The sequence below is a fragment of the Oreochromis aureus genome, linkage group 4 (assembly GCF_013358895.1).
Source record: "Oreochromis aureus strain Israel breed Guangdong linkage group 4, ZZ_aureus, whole genome shotgun sequence".
Classification (NCBI taxonomy): Eukaryota; Metazoa; Chordata; class Actinopteri; order Cichliformes; family Cichlidae; genus Oreochromis; species Oreochromis aureus.
The window spans coordinates 17,845,604-17,861,200 of record NC_052945.1 but is presented as its reverse complement, the minus strand read 5'-3'; the positions used below and the strand labels follow the sequence as shown (position 1 = coordinate 17,861,200).

General features: G+C 41.2%; 2 protein-coding genes across 2 annotated transcripts; one reads left to right on the top strand and one right to left on the bottom strand.

Annotated features, from left to right (window-relative positions):
* Nucleotides 1-30: 30 nt before the first annotated feature.
* Nucleotides 31-6,341, bottom strand: narfl (nuclear prelamin A recognition factor-like). The gene is made up of 11 exons (XM_031730580.2): nucleotides 6,255-6,341; nucleotides 3,454-3,549; nucleotides 3,226-3,369; nucleotides 3,009-3,138; nucleotides 2,788-2,922; nucleotides 2,452-2,570; nucleotides 2,232-2,361; nucleotides 2,079-2,151; nucleotides 1,818-1,955; nucleotides 1,406-1,563; nucleotides 31-1,022 (listed from the first exon to the last, which is right to left on the bottom strand). The coding sequence occupies exons 1-11, from the start codon at nucleotides 6,318-6,320 to the stop codon at nucleotides 781-783; spliced, it is 1,431 nt and encodes a 476-aa protein (XP_031586440.1). The 5' UTR covers nucleotides 6,321-6,341; the 3' UTR covers nucleotides 31-780.
* Nucleotides 6,342-7,933: 1,592 nt separating this feature from the next.
* On the top strand, nucleotides 7,934-15,306 carry e4f1 (E4F transcription factor 1). The gene is made up of 14 exons (XM_031730581.2): nucleotides 7,934-8,084; nucleotides 8,337-8,467; nucleotides 8,561-8,645; nucleotides 9,415-9,596; nucleotides 9,705-9,825; nucleotides 9,929-10,081; nucleotides 10,216-10,406; nucleotides 11,337-11,576; nucleotides 11,711-11,822; nucleotides 12,939-13,156; nucleotides 13,235-13,433; nucleotides 13,522-13,685; nucleotides 14,205-14,264; nucleotides 14,412-15,306. Exons 1-14 carry the CDS (start codon nucleotides 7,988-7,990, stop codon nucleotides 14,775-14,777), a joined length of 2,319 nt encoding a protein of 772 aa, XP_031586441.1. The 5' UTR covers nucleotides 7,934-7,987; the 3' UTR covers nucleotides 14,778-15,306.
* Nucleotides 15,307-15,597: the final 291 nt, after the last annotated feature.

The following is a 15,597-nucleotide window of genomic DNA, read 5'->3' as shown; positions in this document are numbered from 1 at the left end:
TTCTTTTTTCAGTAACTTATAAAACACAGCTATAATTAACGTTTATTTTCAAAATGTGTATACACATGTAACAATCAAATCAATGAATACATTTTGCTTTATATTACCTCAGCTTACATTTTAACAGGTTTTCACATATTTACTAAGAATATATGAGCTTGTTGGCTGTGTCAACCTTATAACAAAGTTTTCAGCAGCACAAAGGTGGACCAGTGGCTAAATCACTGGGATAACTTTTGCTGAACCAGTTCAGGAGCGGGTTACCTTCAGTGTTTCGGTTTAAAAGCAGGTTAAATGGCACATTTTCATCTTTAAATGCAATACAGATTCTCTGCTGGTGGAATACATTTTATATGTGCATGTTGTTAAGCCGTATCTTACTAACATCACGAATGAAGCCCAGCTGTAAAGCATCATCTCTGATTAGAATTGGATGACACTCATAGGGGTCATTTTGCGTGCAAGAAGAGTCATGTGACATGTGAAATGCCCATTTTTTAATGTGAGTGTGCATAGAACCTGAAGCAGAAAGGCTTTATAACCACCTCTCATTATCACTGACTGGGGTTTTAGGTTTTGTCAAGGCAGCTAAGGCAGAGACAGCCTGACTGTGTTGGACTTCCTTCGTTGTATAGCCCTCTGGCATTAAGCTTTTAGGTGAGAAAAGTGTTTTACAAAGAGGTATTAGCAAACAAATATTATATATTTGGACGATCTGTCTAAAATTTGTGCAAAATAAAACTCTGCAGAAACACCCTGTCGGACAACAAAAAACATGTATCACCACTTCATAGTGAGACCGTTGGTCATTTTTTCCACAGTGTGGTATTGTGTGTGTAACAGCTCTTTGGCTCTTTCATCCCCTACACTGTTGAGCCATGACTGGTACAATTCAGCTACGTGAGCGTCATCTTCTGGCAACAGGGGGCGCTCTGCTTTGTAGAGATCCTCAACTTTCTGGAGCAGCTCCTTTTGGTTTTGGCCAGTTGAGGGCTTCACCTGCCCGCCGCCATTCAGGCATCCTGAACAAGAGGTAAAGACAAACATTATATCTGCTAACATTAAATAACAAACATCAAGCTGATGTGACTATTGTGGAAATTCTGTTTGTTGGTTATTCCCCTGACAATGTAATGCATGCATGTTGTACTATTCACTTCACAGAAGTGAATAAATGCTGTCTCTTATAATTTCATGTCCATTTGTATGTAGCGATGCCATTTTTAAAACCTTCTGACCAGCTTATCGCTTAGCGTGGCTAATTTGCATGTAAAAATGGTAGTGCTGAGGTAACAACTCAGTCTCTTATGTGAGTAACCTGCTATTCTAATAAGTCAAAAGTTCAATGGCTCACATGACAAAAAAAGGTATCTGGAAAGTTGGACATCTGCGTTTTTCACCTCACCTGATGGGCAGGCCATAACTTCAACAAAGTGGTAAGGCGACTTTCCCCTCTTGAGTTTTTGCACCAGGTTCTGAATGTTGCGGAAGCCGTAGGCTGAGGCAAAGCACAGCTGGACAACGCCATCTTTCTCTAGACTCACCTCCTGGAAGTCTTTATTCCTGTGACAAAGAGTGATCGTGTCGGGTTCTTTCATCATATAAATCAACAAAAACTGAACGTTACTCTGACATGGTGGAGTGGCATAATCAGTCTCATGAGTAGTGTTACTTTTAGATGATCTAGCTACTGTGACTGTGCATCACAAGCACAGAATGTGTCCTCATTTATATTTGGTTTTGAGCTCAGCTGTTCCAGGACACAGAACACCACCGTGAAGCGCTTCTGCTGCTTTAAGAAGAGGCGACATGCTCACCTGAGGGTCTTGTAGGTAAGATTCTTCACCTCCTCTCCGAAAAGGTGCTTGGCAGCATATGTAAAAACGTGATGCAGGTAACCTCCTGATCCACTCCCAGCATGGCTCAGGAACTCATCTCCACAGAAACTGCTGAACCTGCGATAAAAGAAAAAAGTAAATGAATAGGGAATGATCCAAGCTATGCAGGTGCAATTGTATAATTACTTTATGTGAGTGAATTATCAAATTTTAAAAAATGAAAAATGAAAAAGAACGTACATTGTATCTGGGGCAGCAGACTCCAGATCATTAAGAGACACATTTTCCTCCTCCAGCATTTTCAGAACCTCCCCTTTAATAGATAGGAAAAATAAGACAGAGGATACTGCGAGGCCATGCGCACAAAGGCCACTATAGGAGTAATCACTGTACCAGATGTGATGACACAATCCACTTCACGGGTCTCAGCGTTGGTCAGGTAGAAGTCTGACCGTGAAGCCTCAAGTTTCTTGTCAAAGCAAGGCATTACTGCCACATGGTAGATCTGCTGTGGACTCAGCCCCTAAAAATACATGGAACACACATTTCAGTAGCCTCTCTTTTTGAGACTTTTGAGCTATTTACACCACTCCTCAACAAATACAAAGCTCACCTGTTGTCCGGCAAAATAGCTTTTGACCAAAGATCCCATCATCTGCTGGGGGGAGCGAGTGGTACTAATATATGGAAGAATATACTCCCCGTGAGTCTTTTCTGCATAACAGATCCAACCTGAACAAAAGACACACACTTTCCTAAGAGAGTCCAGGCTGGGTTGAAGAATAAAGTTGGTCAGACTAATTATTGACTTTCAAGCTTGTTAGAATTGTACAAACTCTGTTTACCCATTATCTAATCTATTTCAGTTTAATTTTGCACATTTCAATAAATCACTCCATCCAACATCACTGATTTCACTTTGTGCTCCTGAGTGTTTCTGGTGGAATACCTGGACAGGCTGACGTTAGCATGGGCAGGGCCTTACTGTCCTGTTGCTTCCTTTGGAAACGCTCCACAAACTCTCTCTGACTTTCCAACAGACTAAAGGTCCGACTGAAGCTGGTATCAAACACATGATGAACTCCTGCAACAACAGTGACAACAAAAATTTTCAGAGGTGACTATGTCAACCTAAATAATCCCATTGTTTGAATGCATATTTACACTCACCAAGGCCTTTAAAGAACGAGGTAAGCCTCCTGCCTGCCTCACTACTGCTCAGGTTATAATGGGCTGCCAGGGAGGCTCTGGCCTGTGGTGACACTGACACCACCACAGTCTTTTGCTCTGTCTCATTGGCCTGAAGTTGAAATGAGTCACAGGTGAAAATGATGTCAGGCTAAATTATTAGTTTCATGTAAGTAGCATTCAGACGACGTAACGCTACCTTGTTCCTACGGAGCACTTTGAAGAGCTCTTCATGGCTCTGCTGTGTGATGAGGACACTCTCAGCTGAGGTGATACAGCCACTGCAGGCCAAACAGTCGTTCAGTGTGATCTTTGCTTTCTCCAACTTCTGCTTCCCACCATCCTACAAACACATTTGATGGAATCAAAATATGGGGCGGTGCAATACCTGAAATTCAACAACTCAAACTCAAACCTTTAAACCCACCTTGTTGACTTGTACATAACTGCCATCATCTTCTATCTGTATTTTGGCCACAGATTTACCTTGTTTCTTCTCTACTTTGACAGGTTTAACACATTCCTGCAGAACAAAGTCAACATAAGCAAATTTTTAAAAGAAATTAGTAATTTTTTAAACGTTAAATCCATATATAATGTTCTTTTAATTCTTTTATTGTTCTCCATTTTGGGTTTGCCACGGTGGATCATCTTCCACCACCTAGCCCTGCCCCTAGTATCCCCTCCTGTCACACCAGCCCTCTGCATGTCCTTTTTCACTACATTCATGAATCTCACTAAGGTCTACCTCTTTCAATCCTACCTGGCAGCTCCATATTCAGCATTCTTTATCCAACATATCAACTATCCCTGCTCTGCACATGTCCAAACCATCTCAGCCTTTCCTCTCTAATATTCTCTCCAAAACCTCAACCTGAGCTGTCCCTCTGATGTACTCATGTCTACTCTTGTCCATCTGGGTTACTACTAATAAAAATGTGAGCATCTTCAACTCTGCCACCTTCTCTCCAGACTCTCTTTCACCTGCTCCATACTCTCACTACAGATCACAATGTTGTCTGTAAACACCATAAACCATGGAGACGCTTGCCTGAGTTCATCTGTTAGTCCAGAGGTTCCCAAAGTGTGGGGCCCGCCCCCTAGGGGGGGCGCAGAGCCATTGCAGGGGGGGCGCGGTATGAAAAGAAAAAAAAAAAAAAGAGCGCTTGGACACTGTGGACAGGTTTTGACGGGCTCCCACACAAACGCAAAGCAGGAGATGAAGCATCGCCAAATATGTTTCCAAACCAACTTCCTTCCAAGCCAAAGACTAGAAAATATGGTGAAGCATATCTTCCCTTTGGCTTCACCTGCACAAGTGCCAAGGTAGGTCTCCCCTGCAAAATTAGTTTCCCTGCGTCGGGAGCACGCGCTGGGCTCTCCAAATCACGGACAAACAGGATCCCACATTCTTGATTTTTAGTTCACAAACACTTCTTGTAATAACTAACTACTCCTGACATTTTGGACATGTTAGCTCTTTATGCAGTAAAGTTACAGCGGGATACAAATAATATCAGGCTGATCCTGCCGTAATTTGTTCCCCCGGTTCAAATCACGGACAAACAGTATCCCACAGCTGTTTATGTGTTTAAACCCATTTTGCACAGAGAGACATTTTTTGAAAAATGTATTGATAGCAATGTTGAAAATTATTACACAGGAAAAAAAACAACTACACGTAAAATAATTACACCATGACGCCTCTGCCCTTCTAAATGGAGGGACAGTAACTGCGTGTGTATATGTAAGCGTGTAAAACCTGAAGATAGTCAGATTAACAGTATTTTGTCTCTATCTGCCATTCTGCAATTCATCTCATGTAAACAATAAGGTACGAATGTACGTGGCGCACAGCGTGACGTGAAAAGAGGCACATACCTTTGACGTTGCGTGACGAACTCTGTAATCCTCGTCCACACATAAACGCAAAAAAGGAGTTTTAAATAATCTCCGTTTTCGGTGAATCGCAACGCCGTTTACGTGTTGACGAAAAGCCCAAACGCATAGAAACAGCTGAGTTTTCAAAAATACCCGTGTAGGTGTGGACGTAGCGTAAAAGAGTTAGTAGTATATTTTATTACTACCTGTAATTTATTGCCGTTTACTTGTATTTGCTTAATTGTTTACTAAATGTTTGAGGTGTGAAATAAACCGGAATGGAGCAAAATATGGGTGTGTGTGTTTGGAGGATGTGTTTGTGCGAGGGGGGGTTAGGTGGTGGGGGGGCGCGAACATTTTTCTTGTAAAAAAGGGGGGCCTGGCAAAAAAAGTTTGGGAACCACTGTGTTAGTCTGTAAAACACCACTGCAATCAAGAAGAGTCTCCGAGCTGGTCCCTGATGTAATCCCACCCCAATCTTGAACCCATCTTCACACCCACATACTTTGCTGCCATGCTCACTTCCTCATGGTGTCTTCCACAATTCTTCTCTTGATACCCAAACATATGCTTTCTCTGGATCCACAAAAACACAGTGCAACACCTTCAGACCTTCTCTATCAACACTCTCAAAGCAAACATTGCTCCTTCTCGGAGCAACATACTGAAACACATACTGCTCCTCACTGATTGGTCACCTTCACCTTAGGTCTTCTTAACCTAACTTCCACACCTTTTTTCTCATATCTCCGTGGTGTGGCTCATCAGCTTAATCTCATTAAAAGGTTCACTAGGCATTTCATTCCTCCACAGGTATGTCAACTCGATCAACCGCCTTTCCATTCATGTACAATACATAACAATTTATGACAACGCCCAAAGGCACCAAAGAAAACTAAAACAACACAGGAAAAAGAATATGATAGGCCATAAAATACCAAAGCATTGCTAGCGAGCGCCATTAGCTCTTTTTAAAAGACTTAAACAAGCAAAACCTTGTCTCCAGCAGTTCCTCATACTTACATCATGATCGCCATAACTAGCAGCAAGCTAACTGCGCAACATCCGTCTCATCACTTTAAAGTTCACGGATATTACAAACTGAGACAAACTTACTCCAATTAATAAATATCGTAATATGACGAACTTTGTTCGAAAACGGCTCCATGTCCACTCACAACAGATAAGAACAGTTACGGTTAGATATGCTAGCCACTTGGGTACGTTTTAGTAATTATTATTATTATTATTTTTTATACATACACGTGAAGCTAATCACTCGCTAGCGATGTCCCACAAAAGTACATATGATATTATAAGATGTTACACGAGTGTTAAAAAACCTGCCTGAGAAGGAGTTATAAAATCATCGAGGTCTGTCAGCTGCAGCACACCGCTGAAGTGAGAAGCCATATTTACTGCCGTAAAGTGTTTGTTGTTTACTCGTATGTCGCGAATAGCAGGGAGAAACACGGACACAAACCTCAGAAATGTCAACTGTATACCTTTGTCAATAAATACATAAATTATATTGTTTTATGAAGCCAAAACACTGATACCCGCCAATTATCTTTTTTTTACGAATGTTTTCTTTAAAGTGTAAAACCACTTGACCCTTAAATGACCCCGCACTGAAAGGTCATTTAAGGGTAAAAGATCACCAGTACATTTGCCAGAGTCTTATTTTTTGTACTGCTTAGTGTTGCCACTCATGACTCATAAAGGTCTGTGTGTAAATATGAAATGACTGTAACATAAGGCAATGAAGCATTGAAACAGGAGATGTGAAGCAGGGACAAGAGTTTGTTCATTCTCCATTTAAATCAGTACAAATGTAAGTTCATAAAATTAGAAGTCTCCCTTGTATAAAATGCAATGCCATAGGCCATTATCAAGGACCGATGTGAGCAACTACAGCCAGCATGAGCCTAGACTAATTTTTTGTGGGACTAGAAGAAACAATAACAGTAAATTGGGGGGTGGGGGAGGGGTCACTTTATAGAAGTTTCTCTGTAACGTGTTGAGTGTCTAAATGCTCCTAGGCCAATATCACTGAACTTCTCCCACACTTGTTACATGGATATGGAAGTTTATTTCTGCCACTGTTAAAAAAAAAGAGAAAAAAAGTCAGGCAGAGCTGGGTCGAAATTTTGAGTTATTATCTCAAACTTTCAAGTTACATATGTCAAGATTTCCACTTACTAAGTATCTTAAGATTTCGAGTTATTTATGAAATTTCAAAATTTCAATATATCAAATAGAAAAAAACGGTTTTCTTCAGCATTTGGAACATGTTTCTGCTGAAGATTTTTGTTTCCTGTCCATGTGTTATGTATCATAAATTTTGAAGATACTCAGTAAACTGACATTCTGACATAATAATCTAAAATTTTGAGAGGATGATTTGAAATGTCGATTTAGCGCTGGCATTTTTTTAAAAGATAAGTATTACAACTTAGAAGTGATTTAAAGTTACCTTTCACTCAGCAGATTAGAAATCAGATGAAACTTTATTAATCCCTCGGGTGGGTTCCTCCGGGAAATTCGGTTTAGCTTTAACCATACCAGGAAAAATACCAACTGGAGCATAACAGAAACAATTGTTTTCCTCACTCCTTTAAGTTTAACTTATTTGCGATTAACTCGTTTAGGAGTGTGGGTGTGAAGGAGCACTCTTCACATGTATTACGACCACCAGTTTGTGAGATTTCCCAGTGGTTTGTAAAGACATACATGTATACAGCGAGTGCCATTTATAGTTTGTTTTCTTCTAGCAATGTCTCTTATATATTATTTACCCGTCACACGTCATTTCAACTGCGCATATATGAAGGAAAAATAGAAATAAAAATATAGTGAATTCTTTCCTAATAAATCTTATATGAAATGTATTGAGCTGAATGGGAGCTGCCTGTATAATGTGTATGTAAACATGCATTTTCAACATAATGAATTTTCGCCTTTCTGTCCACGAGAAGACATACGCACGCGCCCTTTGTTGTTATGACTACGGGGTCGTAAATCCGCCATGTTTTCCTCCCTTTTGCAGCGTTGCGACAGAGACGGAGGATTCAAACGACATGAGTGTGGAAAATAATCATACGGCAGAAAGTGAGCGGGAGCAAACGAAGAACGGCAACGAGACGATCACCATTCAAACCACGCTGGGAGACGAAGGTGAGTCCTCATAGCAGCTAAAGCAGATCTGAACTGTTTATTGATTATTGCGTTTGGGCCTAACTTCCTTCATCTTCAAATGTTGCTAGCTGCCGTTAGCAAGATTAGCTTGTTTGCGACCTCGCCTCAGCGTTGTCCACGTTAGAAGTCCAGCCAGTATTTGGGCAAACTTTACAGCAGACAGGTGATGGCTTACAGCAAAAACAGGTGAAGTTGCCGCACACTGTAAGGGCTTGTTTCTGTGCTTTTTAGATGAAGATGTGCACAAGTGCGGACGCTGTCAGTCCGAGTTTTCCACATTGGAGGCTTTCATCCAGCACAAGTTACACCACTGCAAACGTGTGGAGGCACGGGACGCCAGCAGCCTCGATGGCAGTCCAGAGGTATAAAGTGTGATGTGTGTTTTCGGGGAGCACTCTAAAATCAGAGGGTTTTTACTGAGTCACATCACGTTGAATGCTGTAAAATTTTCCCAGGTTGCTGCAGTCAATGGAAATTCTTCTTCAGAGGTGAAAACGGCTGAAGGGGCATCTTCAGCAGAGGCAGGGAAGACTACCAACGGTGAGTCAAGCAGCAAAATCTATTCCCGATTCCCCAGCTAGCTGTTTAGCTAATGCAAAGATAAACCTCATAATACAAATTTAAAAAATGGATGCTGTGTAAATATAAATAAACACTATTCAATGATTCTCAAACCTCTTAAACACATATTTTATGAAAAAGCATTAATGATGCCTTTCCAGATGCCCAAGCTTGTAATTACAAAAATATTAGTGCAGGCTCATAACATCAGAGATGCAGGCTTTTGACCTTAGCGCAGACGACAATCCCATGGTCTCTCTTGTCTTTAATGCAGGGGACACTGCAGATCTGTTTTCCACTTTGCCTCAAATCCATTTTAAATGAGCTTTGGCCCCCGAGAAGCCATGATGCAGCAGTTTTGATGAGATAATCATGTCTGTTTTTAATTCCAGAGGGCCTGGTATCAGTTTAAACATTAAATGTTTTTTTTAATGTTCTATTGTGAATAAATTAAGAGTTTATGAGATTTAGAAATGGGTTCTGTTTATATTTACAGTTTACACAATGACCCATCTGTTTGACTTTGGCTTGTATTTTCCTGCAAGAGGCTTTTTCTCAGTGTGTGTTTAATCCCAGCATTAATCGAAATCCCAAGAGGCTGAGATGAGACAATGTTCAGTATGTTATTTTTGTCATTTTGTATATAAGTGACAAGTCGCTTCAGCTCAAGTTAACATTGTTTTAAGCTTTTTATTAGATTTCAGATTGAATTATTACTTTGGCTTTTTTTTCTTTTTCTTCCTCACAGATGTAAGCGATGCTCAGTTAGGTCGAGGGCGCAGGAAGAAAACTGCTTCCCTTAAAGTCTCTGACCAGTCAGATGAAACGGAGGGAGTCGTATCTGACAGTGGCGACAGTGACAAGCTCATGTATAAAGTCAACACAGAGGGACGTTACATTTGCCATCTTTGTAAAAAAACATTTAAAACTGTGAGTTTGCATTTATTTTAATTGGAAAATGTAAACACAATGGTTATTAGGAGTTTATGTTGCTAATTTGGCCTGTCTGATTTAATCATTTTTTCTTCTTCTTCACAGACCAATATCTTGAGAACGCACATGAAAACTCACAGTGACCAGAAAAACTTCTCATGTGACCTATGTGGGACGTCGTTTCGAACAAAAGGTTCCCTGATTCGTCACAACCGTCGCCACACGGGTACGACGAGAAAACCGACGTCACACGAGACATTCATTTCACTCTGACGTCATCTCGTGAAAATGACCTAACTATATTTTAAATGACGTCTTTTCTCTTGCAGATGAGCGGCCGTATCGATGTACCCTGTGTGGCCAGGCCTTCAGAGAATCCGGTGCTCTCACCAGACATCTCAAAGCTCTCACACCATGCACAGAAAAGATCCGCTTTGTTCAGTACAAGGAAATCCTGGTCAGCAAGGATGGAGTGCAGAAAGGTTGGATTTGTGTATTTGTTCTTAAGAAGCTAGCTAAAAACTAACAAGTCTTCTTTATGGATTTATAGTCAGTTTAATTTATAGTGCATTATGCCTCAGTTTGAAGATCCGCTGATTCTTTGCAATTTGTTCAGGAATTGACGCTGATCAAGCTGCAGTGGCTGCCCAGCAAGAGGTTGTAGTTGTGGAGGAGCAGCAGCCGGTGGAGCAGGAAATGGTGGAGGCTGAGACCGCTGTGGTCAGTGTGGTAGAGTCTGGTTCCCAAGAGGTTCTCCATCAGGTCCACTTTACAATGGAGGTTGATGGAACTACACAGGAGCAACAGGTTAGCATAAAGATGCACACATAAAACATACTGAATCCTCTCTTTTATAGTTATTTGGTGCATTTTTGCATGAAATTCTTTTGAGGCAGTTTAAAGTAGAGATACAGATTCTTTTTTTCAAATCTGCAGAGAGATGATTGCCAGCACTCATAATTTCTGGAACTTTTCTTTGATGTAGTTTTCTATTTGTTCAAATTGAACATTTCTCATGGTGCTCCAGCTTACTATAGAGAGCTTTCCTGTAAAGATGAAATCAGTTTATCCCACTTATATCTAACATGCTTTACAATATCTGAACCCCTCTGTAATTACACCTCAGATACACTAGTTGGCAGTGGTGGTACTATTGAGGTTTTGCAGACATGTGACTGGTAACCATGTGACATTAACTGGGATGTAACAAGCAAGGTGAAAATGTAGGATTAAGTGAATAAGGCCTGAGTCACACAGGTCAGTGACCATCTGGCAACTGCTGGTCATGAGGGGAAAAATAAGTTCACTGACCGGTTGCATGTGGTGGCTGGAGTTTGATGACAATTGCTGGGAAAATCATTGCTAAAGCCCCGGTCACACAGGCCCAGAGACCAGTCAGTGACACTGGTTTTCTCATAGCGACTCATCTCTCCCTGGGGAAAACGATGTGTATTCCTCGATCAGTTGGCAGAAACCTCTTTGTGATTATTTGGTTGCTAGCATATTGCCATCGCCTGTAGTTTGCATGTAAGAGACAGACTTGTCTACAAATGCTCACCAGCTACTCTCCGGGCTGCAGTGAAACTATTATTTTTAAGTGGAAGTGACTGGTGAGAGGCACCAGTCAGCTGCAGGATAGTCTAATGAAATTAGCACAGATTGTGTTATGGCTCATGCTCTCTAGTTTAAAGCCTGTCATTCTTTCCTTGTCTGTGCTGTCGCTCTGTCTCATGTCAGGTGGTGGTGGAGCAGTCTCAGGCAGAAGCTCTGGCGGCTGCTGCAGCAGCAGGTGACAATCTCATCTGTCAGGCCATCATCAACTCTGGCATTGCACTGGGGACAGAGGAGACTGTGGTTGAAGAGACAGAGACCCCACATGCAACTGAGGAGATAAATAAAGTTGTTTCGGACCACCCTGAAGCCGACGGAGGCGTCATTGAGATCCAAGTTAAAGAGGAGTTTGTGGAGATGGAGGAGGTAAATACTGGGAGCTTGAATTTACACAGCATATACATTCAGCAGACCAGGCAAAGTCAAGGTTTGTCATCACGAGACACTGTTGTATTTTCTTTCTGGTGCATTTTAAGTTTTCTGTGTTTTTTGTTTTGAAGGAAACGGGTGACGGTGGTGATCGGACATCATCAAAACTGCACACTTGTCCACACTGTAACCGCTCCTTCAAGGGCTTGAATTATTTCCGCTTTCATGTTAAGGGCCATTTAGGTAAGTCTCTACCCAGCACTGTGACTTAATCAATTAATGGTTGTATGGAGGCTGTGTCAGAGTAAACTGGTATGAAACCACTTGACTACAGGAATCACATTCTTCACGGACTCAAGGACTGAAGGTTGCTGACTCTAGCACCGCTAACGTTAGCTAAAAATATGACTTCATTATTGAAGAATGTTTGTCACTTTCCAGTGGCTCTTAAATATATGCTTAATATTCTTGCAACATTTAACCACACCCATTATACTGCTGCCAGATTTTTGTTTAAAAAAAATTAAAAAATTATTCATGTATTTTTTAATTATTACGCCTTTATTTTCACAGGACAGTAGAGTAGATGGGGAAAGTGGGGAGAGCAAAATGTAGCGAATGACCTGTCCACTCTGTCATTCACACATCTTTTGGTTGCTTGCTCAGTTTGGTTAGCTATACTTTTGTAATTTTATGAAACCTGTAATTTTTTTATTAGGATGAGATTTTTTTTTCCTGCTGTTATTTTTTCTGCTCCCTCGTCCTTGTCATGTTTTGTTTTATTTGTCTTTTTTGGCACAACACTCAATCAAAAACATCAGACTTTTTGATTCATTAAAAGAAAACCTTAGGTTTCAAAAATATTTTAGTTTATGGATCATTTACAATGCATTAACCTTTCCCTTTCTTTAAATTTAAAGAAGTAATTTTTTTTATTTTAAGTAAAGCATCTGTTAAAAAAAGGAACAGCCTGAAAGCGCCTGAAGAATTAAGTGCAAAAACCATAAAAACATGTTGACACTTCTTGGTTTAACTGTCTTGCATCTCTTTGGTTTATGGATAATCTCTTTCACAGTAAGAATGCTATAAAATTGACTATTACACAGACCTCTGGCTTGAAATTAACTCTCATCGTGTGACTCGGTCTTACCAACTTCCAACATAGTTGGTCCTGTTGCCAAATATAGAGAAATGCAGAAAGTCGCTGCCGATTTCTCTATCGTTATTTACACTCTACAAAGTCATGCCAAGTGTGCTGGATTCAGTCTTTTGCTGTCTCAGTTCTGACCTTCTTGCTTTATAGGTGCCACTTGTGGTAAAAGATGTTTTGTTCTTGTGTTTCTCTTCCTCTTTATGCAGGTTATAAGCCCTTCAAGTGTACACTGTGCCATAAAGAGTTTCTAACTGGTTACCTGCTGAAGAAACACATGGAAGTCCATGTCAATGAGAGGAGATACAAGTGCGGCGAGTGTGGCAAGCTCTACAAAACCATTGGCCATGTACGGGAACACATGAGGGCACACTCGGATGAGAGACCTTACCACTGTACCAGATGCAACAAGGCATACAAAACCAAGGTAATTCATTAAAAAAATTCTTGCACTAATGATGGGGGGATTTCACTCCAGTCTAACAGATTTTCTTCTCTTTCTCAGAATGCCTTGCAAGTGCACCAGCGGACTCATGGTGATGTAAGACCGTATGTGTGTCAGTTTTGCTCGAGGGGCTTCAGAGAGAAAGGCTCTCTGGTACGACACATCCGCCATCACACCGGCGAGAAGCCTTTCAAGTGCCCAAAGTGTGGACGGGGCTTCGCGGAGCACGGGACTCTCAATCGGCACATGCGCGCTAAAGGTCAGGACGACACACAAAGCCAAACTTACTTATGTACTGGCAGCACAGATGCAAACAGACCAATTAACACAACCTGTATTTGCACCAGGCGGCTGCCATAAGGATGACGCCAGTGAGCAGCAGGTTGTTTTAACAGAAGGACAGACAACACTGGACAGTCCCGATGCAACAGCCATCATCTCAGATGATCCTAACGCTGTGTTGGTGGAGTTCTCCTCAGTGGTGGCAGACACACAAGAGTATATAATCAAGGTTAGCACTACAGGGAAGGAGGGTTAACAGAAAACATGGTCTTTGCATAACAGTTATTAGATGGGCAGAAAAAAAACAAAGCTGTTGAACAGTTGTTGTGAGGGGGGGTTCAAAGTTTGCAGCATGTTTCCAAATCTGTCCAGAGTTCAGTCACAGCAGGTGGTATTCTCTCTTATTCTCTCTTTTAGATGCAAGCTGAAGTGTGTAATTTCACTCTTCAAGTTGTACTAAATGATTATATCTGCAGGGAACCGATTGGGTCGCTGATTGCAACCAAACAGTTTCCTTTGCCATGTTTAGGGCCTAGATTACGAGATTTCAGAACCACAGCAAAATGTTGTATGTGACATTTCATTAGTTTTAAAGAGATGTGTTACTGCAGAATGACTGGAATGGGGTTGAAATACTTAAAGAGCAATTTTGTATTCAGTGGAAAGTCAGAACTGATGCTGAGGCAGTTTGTAAAGGTCTGAATTTCAAAAGGAAATTTTGAAATTTTTTGTTTTTTCTATCATTCAGACGCAAACGGAGGAGGAAGTGCAGCAAGAAGTGACAGTCATTGAAGACAGCCAAAATGAGGTTGGTACACAAGGATTATATGAACGTGTGTTGGAGTATTTCCAGAATATGTGAATCTCATTGTTTGCTAAAATTCGAATTGAACCCATATAGTGTTTTTAAAAAAACAAATAAAACAAAAAACCCATCAAACTCTGTCCCTCCCAGATGGGAAACCACATCGTGAAGGTGGTGCAGAGACTCGTCAGCCAATCGCAGAGTGCGGGTGGCGCGAGCAGCCACCAGATCATTGTGCGAAATGTGGCCGAGAACGAGGAAGGCCTGTCCATCTCTGACTGCGGTGATACCATCACCATCGCCACGCCCGAGAGCCTCACCGAGCAGGTGGCCATGACGCTGGCCTCCGCCATCAGTGACGGCAGACTGCTGGCCAGGGCAGGTACAGCGGAGGGAACTGTTACTATGGTTACCACGGAGGAAACATTGGAGGAAGGAGTACAAGTGGTGCAGCAGCAAGAGGAATATGTCATCACCTCCCCAGATGAGGTGGAGTTTCAAACAGTCATTGTATGATCAAAGCGGATGCTAACTACAGACTGTTGTGGCTTTGATTGTGACTTTGTAGCCAGTAACTGTACACGTTATTTGCACTTCAAGTGAATTTCAAAAAAACCCAAACTAAGGCCAAAGTGTTTTTGGTTCATGCGGTACACACAAGTGTGCCCCAGGACTACTGCTTCATCACACAGCTCATTTTTGTTGGTCGGTCTACTAACATTATTCTCTTCATTAAATGTTTTGTCTAATTTGGGAACTTTTGGATCTTAAAATGATAGGCATGCACAAATGCACGTTTGTTTTTGATGAAATAAGTGAAACATGCCATTTGTTGTTGCCTAGTTTTTGGCAGTTTTTGTACTGCAAATAAAAATCACTGTTTTCTACCTAAAATGACATCATTTAATTTTAGTTTCTCTTTCCTTCTTCCTTCATGTCTTGGTCAGGTGTGGAAAATGAATCTGTTTGATCGAAACAGCGGTGCATAGATGTAAAAATATCTGATTAGCTAGAGTTTGCATCAAATAAATGTTATTTTCTTACACAGTTGACTTCAGTTTTTTTTCCCAGTCATGTTCACACTTTCTCTGAGTGGAAAAACTCCTGATGTTTCTACTTTGTGCCTTTGCTGCTTGACTACAATAATGTGTTGTTGGTAATTTTACTTTATGGTCTTAAATTAGTTCTTATTTCTTTGTTGTAGAAGTGTGTGCGTGTGCGTGTGCGTGTGCGTGTGTGTGTGTGTGTGTGTGTGGCTGTAGAGTGAACACCACCTGCCGTCTTGGGAATCCCACCTGTTTTGAAAGCACACACACCTGGCAGGTAAAGCACAGCA

What these genes read in the sequence shown, in the direction of transcription:
- narfl (XM_031730580.2), bottom strand. Translation starts at nt 6,320, where the DNA reads ATGGCTTCTCACTTCAGCGGTGTGCTGCAGCTGACAGACCTCGATGAT. An exon ending in ATTTTATAACTCCTTCTCAG is followed by an intron (nt 3,550 to 6,254) that starts GCAGGTTTTTTA and finishes TTTGTTCTGCAG; the next exon opens with GAATGTGTTAAACCTGTCAA. An exon ending in TCTGCTGCCCCAGATACAAT is followed by an intron (nt 1,956 to 2,078) that starts GTACGTTCTTTT and finishes CTTTTATCGCAG; the next exon opens with GTTCAGCAGTTTCTGTGGAG.
- e4f1 (XM_031730581.2), top strand. Translation starts at nt 7,988, where the DNA reads ATGAGTGTGGAAAATAATCATACGGCAGAAAGTGAGCGGGAGCAAACG. An exon ending in TCACAACCGTCGCCACACGG is followed by an intron (nt 9,826 to 9,928) that starts GTACGACGAGAA and finishes TTTCTCTTGCAG; the next exon opens with ATGAGCGGCCGTATCGATGT. An exon ending in TCGGCACATGCGCGCTAAAG is followed by an intron (nt 13,434 to 13,521) that starts GTCAGGACGACA and finishes TATTTGCACCAG; the next exon opens with GCGGCTGCCATAAGGATGAC.